General features: G+C 61.5%; 1 protein-coding gene across 1 annotated transcript; it reads right to left on the reverse strand.

Moving 5' to 3' along the window:
* On the reverse strand, positions 1 to 10,169 carry TNNT2 (troponin T2, cardiac type). Its single transcript, NM_001257353.1, is given in 16 exon segments — positions 1 to 46; positions 276 to 316; positions 838 to 928; positions 1,310 to 1,419; positions 1,654 to 1,659; positions 2,425 to 2,535; positions 2,747 to 2,824; positions 3,382 to 3,413; positions 3,416 to 3,471; positions 3,474 to 3,496; positions 3,657 to 3,717; positions 4,768 to 4,801; positions 5,451 to 5,486; positions 5,847 to 5,912; positions 9,459 to 9,469; positions 10,132 to 10,169. Coding segments are annotated over 16 exon segments (840 nt in total).

The raw sequence follows: 10,201 nt of genomic DNA on the forward strand, positions 1-10,201 counted from the left end.
CTACTTCCAACGTCCAGTGACTTTGGCCTTTCCGCGGGTCTTGGAGCTGCAGGAAAATCAGGGCCCCGTCAGACAGGCTGGAGCAGGGCAGTGGGCATCCATGGTGGGGAAGCGGGGGCGCTGAGGGCCGAGGGGGGCCCCTGGACCGGTCTCCAGAGGCTGAGTAGGGCAGTAGCCTCAGGCAGGTGAGAACTCCCAGCCCCCAGGGGACAGGGGAAAGGGTGCAAGGGCTGGGGGACCGGAGGGGCAGGGGAGGGAGGGAGTTGGGTACTCACACTTTCTGGTTATCATTGATCCTGTTTCGGAGAACGTTGATCTGCAAGAAAACAGGGAAAGACAGAGCATCACTGGCATCGGCTGCCCTCGGGGCCCAGGTGGCTCCAAGTGGCCTAGAGGGGGAGGAGGGCACTCAGCAGAGGCCCTGGGGGCGCACAGGACAGCACTGAGCCAGTCCCTTTGTATCTCTGCTGCTGGCACCCCTACTGCTCCTAGGACCCCGCCCAGTTGCGCCCGCATGGTGTTGGAGGGGAGTGAAGTGGCTGCAATGCCCATGAGCACCCCCCGCACTGGAGGCCTGGCGTGTGAGTCCTGGCCCTCCCATCCGGCTCAGTACAGCTGAGCTGTTGCCCAGAGGCCGCAAGCTGGGGAGACCCCAGAGCTGGAACCCCAGGAAAGTAACCCCCAGGCTCCAGAAGCATCAGCCTGTGCGGGGCACTGAGCTGGTCAGGGGAGGCACAGGGAAGAGGGGCTGGATAGGGTGGTGGGTGACAGGGGCACAGGGCAGCCACAGTGTGGGGTCGTGGGGGAGAGGCAGGGTAGGGGCTGCGGCTGGCTCACCTCGTATTTCTGCTGCTTGAACTTCTCCTGCAGGTCAAACTTCTCCGCCTCCAGGTTGTAGATGCTTTGCCACAGCTCCTTGGCCTTCTCCCTTTACAGGCCGGGGGGTTCAGTAAGGAAAGACCCTCATCTGCCTCCTTCTGATTCTGACCCAGCTGGCAGGCCGGCCCTTCTCCTGCCTTGGTGCCCAGGACAGAGGAGGGGGCACCAGTGCTGCCAGGACAAAGTCTGGGGAACTCGGGGAAGGGGAAGCCCCAGGTGAGCCTCCCCCTCAATCCCCCCTACTTCCCCGTGCGTGGGGTGGGAAGGGGACATGGGTTCCACCTCTGCATCCTCGCAACCAGCCTGGCGCCGTCCCTCCAGCGGCAGAGGGAAAAGCGGGGCCGCAGCGCCCCCTGGTGGCCCGTGTGAGCCATGCCCTTGGCCTGACTCCCCTCGCCGCGCGCAGGTGCAGCCCCAGCACCGGCCCCACCTGAGCTGGTCTTCGTTCAGGTGGTCGATGGCCAGCACCTTCCTCCTCTCGGCCAGAATCTTCTTCTTCTTCTCCCGCTCCGTCTGCCTCTTTCCACTCTTACGCTCCGTCTGGGGGGCGAGAAGGCGGGGATGGGCCCCTATACCTCCCATCCCAAACCCAGGGAGGAGAGCAGGCGGCAGGCAGGAGGACCCACTCCTCATCCTCTTCCCACCTCAGCACCCACAATATCTGCCACCTGGGCTCCAAGAAGCAGACCTCCCCACGCCTTCCCCCCAGCCCGGCCCCTTCCCCTCCCGGGTTCCCCCCACAACGCAGAGGGGGCTGTGAGGACTGGTACCCACCTGAGCCTGCAGAACCAGGCCACCGCGTGAGGAAGATGGGGAGAAAGAGAGATGGAGACCGCGACAGACACAGAGAAGGCAGGACGGACAGAGGCAAGAGACAGGGAAGGAGAGGGCCTTTCAGACACGTGTGGGGGCGAACTCGGTTATTGGACGTGTGTCCACATGTGGCGGGGGCTGTTGGACAGCAGGGCCCTGCTGGTACAGTCACCGTGGGGCAGAGGCTGGGGGGCTGGCCCAGTGCTGAGCTGGGGCCTTGGAAATCTAAGAAAAGGCTCTGATGCATTTACCGCACGGAGAACATCGGTTTCCCATGGCCCCTTCCTGGGGATGGAGTAGTGGGCGTGGGCACAAGTGAGCAGTCAGCCCATCTACGCATGCTCAGAGGCTCTCCAGGGCAGCTGACTGAGCCCCGCAAAGCAGGCAGGCAGGCACTGCCATCCCGCCTGACAGATGAGAGGGATGAGCCTCCGGGCTGCCCCGGGGCCACACATGGTGCTTCTGACCAGGGCACAGGGCCTGCCAGCTGCACCCAGCCACCATGGACCAGGGGTGGGAGAGACAGTGGTGTTTTGGGCTCTGCCCGAAGGTCCCCCACCCCAGCTGGCCCCTACCAGGGAAAGCCAGTGGGCTGAGAGCCAGCTTAGGGTCTGGGCAGGAGAAATGAGCCTCCCAATAGCGGCTGGGGCCATCCCTGGATCCCCCTGCAGCCCCGTGCGCTGCAGTGGACACCCCGCTCCTCACAACACCAGGAGCCCAGACAGCCCCCACCTTCTGGATGTAGCCTCCAAAATGCATCATGTTGGACAGAGCCTTCTTCTTCCGGGCCTCGTCCTCAGCCTTCCTCCGGTTCTCCTCCTCCTCCCGGCGGGCCCTCTCCTCCTGGTTTCCAGAGAGTGCGTTAGAGCTGGAAACCCTGCCTGGAGCGCAGGATGGGGCTATGGGACCCTGGTTCCCAGGGGGGCCGCTCTGGGGAGGGATGAGGCTGGGGAGCCTTCGAAAACGCTAGGAGCATCTGTGCACTTAGAACTGCAGCACTGTGACCGAGTCCTGTCTGCGAATAGAGAGGGGCCTGAGCCCCAGGGTCACTCACAGCCAGGCGGGTCTGCCGCTCCTTCTCCCGCTCTGTCCGGATGCGCTGCTGCTCCGCCCGCTCCGCCCGGCGCTTCTCCTGCAGAGGGAGTGCGTGCAGATGGGTCTCGGGGGGCAGGGCCCTGGGAAAGAGGTCACCGGGCAGCCCCAGGGCCTCTCCTCTGCCCTCCCTCCAAGGGCTTCTGCCCACAGCCAGTCCCGCGGGCGGCCAGCACAGAGGAGTGGCCCGGCCACAGAGGGGGGTCCACGCCAGGCTGCTCAGATGACCCATATCAAGCAATATTCGATGTCGGATGGACCTCAACATCTGAGAAAGTCAGGCAGGCCTCTCCCTGTCCCATGAGTGCCCCCCCACCCCCACTCTGTCCTGGCCACTGCCCTGTGCTGGAGAGAGAGGCCAAGTCCTGCTGCCACCAGAGCCCAGGGGGTGGGGGAGGAGAGAATAGGAACCCTAGTGACCTCCCAGCTCCAGTAGAGTGGTCTGGGATTCTGGGGGTCGCTGTGTCTCCCCTTCATTGGGGGGGTGCCCGGTGGGAGGGGCAGGGGTGATGACAGCTCCAGCCCTCTGTGGGGGAGAGGGGCCCTTGGGGGCTCTTGCTGGACCCTCCCCCAACTGCCCGAGGCCTCGACACCCACGATCCTGTCTTTGAGAGAGACCAGCTCCTCCTCTCCTTCTTGCGGTTCTCGAAATGCGCCTCGATCAGCGTCTGCAGCTCGTTCAGGTCCTTTCCATGCGCTTCCGGTGGATGTCCTGGGGGTGGGGAGGGGGCGAGTCAGAGGGAGGGGCAGCTGGGGCCCTGAACCCTGGACGCTGGAGATGCTGTGCGCCCCATCGCCCATGACCTTCCCCCAGCCCCAAAGTCGTGAGGTCCCTCCCGTGGGGGCCTGCTCTCCCGGAAGCCCCCACTCACATCGAAGTCCACTCTCTCTCCATCGGGGATCTTGGGTGGCACCAGGTTGGGCATAAACAGCCTGATGAACAGAAGGAGGCGTGAGCACCGAGCCCTCCCTGGGCCCAGGGCGTCAGTACCCGGGCAGGCACTGCCCTTCCTCCCTGCAGAAACCTGGCCGCCACCACCACCTGCCCGGTGACATCAGCATGGTGTCCACCCAGGCATCCTCACACCCCTCAGCACCAGCCCCACGGTGCCCACACCTGTCCTTGCACCTCACCCTCACAATTCCCCATGGAGCGGGACCCGCTGATCTCACTCAAGAAAACCAAGGCGCAAAGTCACACAGCCAGGAAGTAGAGAGGCTGTGACAGCTGGTGAGCTTGGCTGACCCACGGCACCTCCCCCAGGGCCCCAGAGTCCGTGGTTTGGCCCTCGCCCCTCACACACACTCGCGGTGCAACTCCAGTCCCCGGGCACTGGGCCTTGGTTTCCCGTCTGCTGGCATCATGTGGGGCAGACACTGCCATGCCACCTCACAGGACAGGGACGGGATGGATTGGTGGGCTGTTCAGGTTTCAGATGGTCCCACTGAAGCGGGGAAATGCCTGCATGTGCTGAAGCGCCCTCTGCTGGTGGGCTTGGCGCTCCCCAAAGGAAACCCTCCTGCCCTGCCCAACACCCACAGCTCCCAGGTGGTGTCACCAGTGTGGCCCTTTGTGACGCTGAAGCCACATGCCTCAGCTGACAGACACCTCTCACTGCTTGGCCCCCTTGAATTTTCTTCCCTCTTCCCCAGGTCCCACCTCAGCCACAAGGAGGGTGTTCTAGCTCTCCTGTGGGGCGGGAGAGGATATCTGCCCAGGGCTGTGACCTGTCCATCCTTCTCTTGCAGATGACACAGTGCTGACCAGGCACAGTTAGGGATGGAGGGCGTGGGGGCACTTACGCCCCCACACCCTCCACCCACCCAACTGGGCATTGACTTGTGCAGTACACAACCTGTACAACCGCACATGGTGGTCTGTGCCTGCCATGTCCCCAGCCATGCCCACTGTGCCACAGGGCACTTCAGTCCTGTTCCAATAGCCCTCCCTCTTGGGCCCTCTGCTCCAGGGTTCCCACTCACCTGGGCTTGGGTTTGGACTCCTCCATCGGGCCATCTGGAGAGGAGAGACGCACAGGACACAGGGTCAGCCCTGGGTCTGGTCCCTCTCTGCCCTGAGGACTGGACCCCCCCCCAGCCAGTCCCCCCAGTGCCTGCTGCAAGAGCATCCAAGGAGCCAATTCACGGGGCTGCAAACCCCACACCCTCTCAGCTGCTCCCGGGGACATGCTCAGCCCTCTTATTCACCAGTGCTGGCCTCACAGCAAGGAGGGTCCCTGCCCCAGTTCCCTCCCTGGACTCTGCCACCACTATTGTCCCTGGGCCTCCAGAGCCCAGGACCAGGAAGCCAATGCTATGACCCCAAGCCCCCTGTCTGCCTTCCTCTGGAGGCATGATCAGGACCACCTGGGACCCCAGTGGTGACCACAGCAGGGGTCCATCTCATCCCCCCCACAGTCCATCTCATCCCCCAACCCCCCACCCTCAAGTGGGTCCCCCGAACTCCAGGAGCTGTGTGTGCAGACGTGACTTGTGGCTGCTGTCCTGCCCAGTCTGGGCCCCTGGATGTCCGCCCCTCTGCCCCCCCACCCCACCGAGTGCCCCTAAACACACATGGTCACCGAGTTCTGTCCTCCCTCCCCAAGTCCCCGTGTCTCCCCACAGCTGCTGGAGGGGCTCCAGGCCTGACGCCCAGTGGTTCTCACCTTCAGCCTCTCTCCCATCCTCTTCCTGCCCAGCTTCTAAACAGAACATGAGAAATCAAGAAAGGTTTTCTATCCGACTCAAAGCCCTGCCAAGAGCCCCCTCCAGGCATCCTCCGCCACGCGTTGCCCTAAGGGGTCTGGGGTCTGGGGTCCCAAGCTGTCTGTCCCCACGCCCACCCCTGAGCCCAAGTCTGCCAGGCTGAGAGATGCACGTGGTCAGCCTTTATTGAGAGGACGCCTGAGGGCTGAGCCCCAACACAGACAGGACGTACAGATGTCCAGGCTGCAAAGCACCATCCAGGTGGATTTCTCGCTGCCCTAGGGGTGGCGCTGGGGTTCTCGCCACCCGAGCCCCAGGACAGAGCCCTCATACCCTCACCCCAGGCAGAGCCTCACCTTCGGCGTTGGCCTCCTCAGCCTCAGCCTCGCCTCCAGCCTCTTCTTCCACTGCCTCCTCCTGCTCTGGAGAAGGGAACCAGACACAGTGAACACCCAGGCCCGCTTGCACTGGCAGGCAGAGCCCAGGGTAGAGAGGTGTGGAGAGGGACCAGCAGCATCCAGGTTCCAGATGAATCTGGGGGGTGACTGATGTGATTTAAACCAGAACTATGGCCCAAGGGCCCAAGCTGGCCCCCAGACTGCTTCTATAAATAAAGTTTTATTGAAACACAGCCGCAAGCACTCAATCCCTATGGCCCAGGCTGCTTTCGTGCTGCCAGAGTTAAGTCACTACAATGGGAACTGTGGCCCCAAAGCCTAAAGCATGCACTCTCTGCTCCTTCATAAAGTCTGCTGGCCATCAGGAACATGACAGAAGCGCAGGGCTGTGATGGGTCCTGTTTGCAACTTGCCTCTCTGGGGTCTGGAGGCCTGCCCTGTACCTGGAGGCTGCTGGGAGGGCGAGAGCTCGCTGTCAGAGAGTGTTTTCTAAAGTTCAGCCCAGCTGCCCCTTGCCCTGGGCCAGCCTGCCCACCCCCCACCTCAGCCCCACAGCAGGCTGACGTCATGTCCCTTCTGCTCTATTTCCAGCCCCCAGCTGCTCTTCCGATGACTCTGTCTCCAGGCCCCTCACACCCTGGTGGCTGGGCCGAAGCGCTGTCCACGCAGAGGGCAGGGCCACCCAGAGCGCTGGGTGCGCCCTGGCAGGGGCGGCGGGGGTGGCGGGGGCAGACATCCGTCCCCTCTGGAGCCTGGATTTGGAGCCGGACGGGGATGGGCTAGCCTGGGTCCCTCCCACCGCCCAACCCAGGGGACAGCCGGGGAAGCCAGGAAAGGAGTGGCGGCCCCTCCCCTTCCCTCCACCCCCGCCCCCACTCCAGCCCAGACAATGGGGGGGGGGTCACAGGGACAGGCAAAGCTGCACTACCGTCTCCATCCTGTCTCCAGGCTTCCTCTTCTGAGGTCAGGGGGGAGCAGCAGCCGCGAAGGGAGAAGCAAGACAGTTAGTCTGGACGCAGGGGGAGGCCAGAGCGGGCAGCCGTGGTGGCTTGGGTGTGGGTGGCGGAGCCCCGGGCCCTGACCCCTCTCCTCCTGGCAACTTGGGAGACCCACTGGCTCCAGAAGCTTCTCTGAGCCTCAGGGGCCTCGTCAGCAAAGCGTAAATAACCACCCCTTCTCGCATTATCCGTGTGCCTGGCCACAGCTCACTGGATAGTGGTAACCGCCTGTCCGGCCTCTAGCCCACAGGGCCGGCCCCTCCCTCGGGGACAGAGGCCCCAGACAGCAGAGTGGGACCCCTGTGCTCCCATCTAGCCCCTCCACGTTCCTGCCCCAAGGACTCTCTCAGGGACCCGCGAAAGATCTCGATTCCAGGCGCACCGGGCGCAGGGCTGATGTGAAGGAAGCCACTGTCTAAGGCAGGCCCAGCGCGTCCCGGCCCCAGGGACACAGGCTGCATCTGGAACCGGTCTCTCCCGGAGGAAACAGAGACCCTGGGCGGGGGGGGCCCTCCCGAAGGCTTAGACCTGCTCTCTCGGTCCTGGGCAGCCGGGAACTTTGCTCCGTGGGGGCAGGTGTGGCCTGTTCATCATAAGCCATGCAGTCACTGCAGGGCCAAAACCCCCATCCCAGCAGAGAGTTCCTTTGCTAAGTCTCAGCTCAATCCTGCTGTGCATAGCAGGCTCATTGGCCCCTAATCCAGAGTCTTCGGCTCAAACCTCACCCCCCAAAACCCCTTGTCACAATCTGACAAACTCCCCAAAGTGATGGAAAACCCCTGTGCAGGAATCTCTGCAGGAAAAGTGGTACCGGCTAGATTTTTGACTCAAAAAATAGCCTCTGAGGTATTTGGTGTTTCTTGAGAATGGACTCCTGCCCCCTCACCCGCCCCCCAGGTTCTCCTGTGTCTCTGTGTCCCCTCTTTGCCAGGCATCCATGAAACAGCCTCGAATGTGCAAGAGGCCCCCACTCTCCCAGAAGACACGGGAACGAGGCAGCAGTTCCCAGCCACCCGGTTCTCCGCAACCTGGGACCCTCCTAACGTGCACACCCACATGCGGAGGTGGTATTTCTGAGAATCTGCTGAGCCTCTAAGGGTTGGGGTCCACCCTGCGCGGGATGCAGAAGCCTGAGGGCTCCAAGGGCCATGCTGGGCCGGGGGAGGCGTGGGGACAGAGCCAGGCCCCTTGACTTCCTCCATATGAGGAGCACTTCATTCATGGGAAGATGAAGAGAAGGGCTCGTCCTCTCCGGGAGAAGGGGCGCGACACTGCAGAGAGGTCGTGGTAATGATCAGAGTAGGAAGGACGAAGATCCGAGGGTCAGAGTGGACCCTCGCAAGATAAATGTCTTCACATTGACGTGAAACGTCTCAGATACCCGAACATAATCTCATTTGAAAAAGCATGAGATTGAACATTTTTAGGTGTGAACAAGGGATTATGATTTTAGAAAAGTCTTTTTTTTTTTTTTTTGTCTTTTTGCCTTTTCTAGGGTTGCTCCGTGGCATATGGAGGTTCCCAGGCTAGGGGTCTAATTGGAGCTGTAGCTGTTGGCCTACACCACAGCCACAGCAACGCAGGATCCGAGCCGAGTCTGCGACCTACACCACAGCTCACGGCAATGCTGGATCCTTAACCCACTGAGTAAGGCCAGGGATCAAACCCACAACCTCATGGTTCCTAGTCGGATTCGTTAACCACTGAGCCACAACGGGAACTCCAGAGGAGTCTTATTTTTAATTCCTACTGAATGATGTGAGCATGAGATGCTATGATGTCTTGGAATGACTTTGCTCAAAATTCCAGGCAGAGAGGGAGCTGAGGTGAGAAAAGCTGGGCCATAAGTTGATGATTGTTAAGCTGGATGACGGGTGCATTGGCGGGGAGGGAGCACATGATTTAATTTTTGCTACCTTTACATGCATTTAAAACTTTACATGGTAAAAAAGAACTAGAGAAAAAAAATAATAATTCACTGGGGAGTTCCTGTTGTGGCGCAGCAGAAACGAATCCGACTAGGAGCCATGAGGTTGTGGGTTCGATCCCTGGCCTCACTCAGTGGGTTAAGGATCCGGCATTGCCATGAGCTGTGGTGTAGGTCGCAGACGCAGCTTGGATCCGCATTGCTGTGGCTATGGTGTAGGCCAGTGGCTACAGCTCCAATTAGACCCCTAGCCTGGGAACCTCCATATGCTGCAGGTACGACCCTAAAAAGACAAAAATACCAAAAAAAAAGTTCATTGGAAATTAGTAATTAATTGGACTTTGCGTGAACAAGCAGGTGCACAGTAGAGACATTTAAATCTTTCACGCAAATTCCTGAGCACGAGGGTTTGGGCTGATCCCACTTAGGAGCTTCTATCAGTGGAGGGTCCTTGCTCAGCTGAGAGGGAGGGGTGGGGACAGACCATGTGTCCCCCATCCTTCCACCCAGCCACCTGCCCAAGCCCCTACCTTCTGCAGCTCCTTCTGCTCCAGGAGGAGGTGCAGCCGCAAGGGAGAAGAGAAGAGACGGTCAGTTTCAAGCCAGGTTGTCCCTCCGCCCAGTGAGTGACAGGTGAGCGCTTACCTTCCTGCTCCCTGCCAGGTGAGGGGACACGTTGTCAAGAGCACTGCACCCACATATATGCCACACACACACACACACCACACACACACACACACACACATGCCTTCTCCCAAAGATGACCCCCTCACTGTGTCCTGGAGCCCGCCCACAAGGCCTGGCCCGGACCAACCTCTGGTCCACGAGGCCACCCACTGTCCCAGGAGACCTGGCTCAGCCCCTGGTCCCCTGCGCTCTGCCCACTTCTCCCCTCCCCCGCCTCCCAGCTCCCCCACTGCAGCTCCCCAGCCCCCTCCCCCTCCATGCCTGCAGGGAGGTCTCTGGGGACTCTGTCCCCCCTGGGACTCCTTCCCCTAGGATATGACTGGGTGGCTGATACCGTGTCCCCACCCGCTCCCAGCCCTCAGGACAGGGCAGCGCAAGGACAGTGGCTTCCCAGGGCAGTGATGACAAGGCTCTGTGGACTTGGGGTCATCATAGAACCTCTCCGGACCATTCTGGGAGGCCCAGCTCCTGGCTCCGAGCCCTCGGCCGCTCCTCGTCCCGCAGGAGCATGGTTTTCACTGCCAATCCCCACCCAGGGCTGGAAGCAAAGGGGTGCAGCTGCCCCCAGGTCCCCTGAGGTACACGGCCCCTGGGCCAGGAGGGGACGCAGCCCCGGGACCCCGGTACTCACTCCTCGTACTCGTCCACCGTCTCCTCCACGTCCGACATGGTCTCCGCTTCCCTCTGCAAGAGGAACAGTC

This window comes from Sus scrofa, chromosome 10, assembly GCF_000003025.6.
Source record: "Sus scrofa isolate TJ Tabasco breed Duroc chromosome 10, Sscrofa11.1, whole genome shotgun sequence".
NCBI classification, from domain to species: domain Eukaryota; kingdom Metazoa; phylum Chordata; class Mammalia; order Artiodactyla; family Suidae; genus Sus; species Sus scrofa.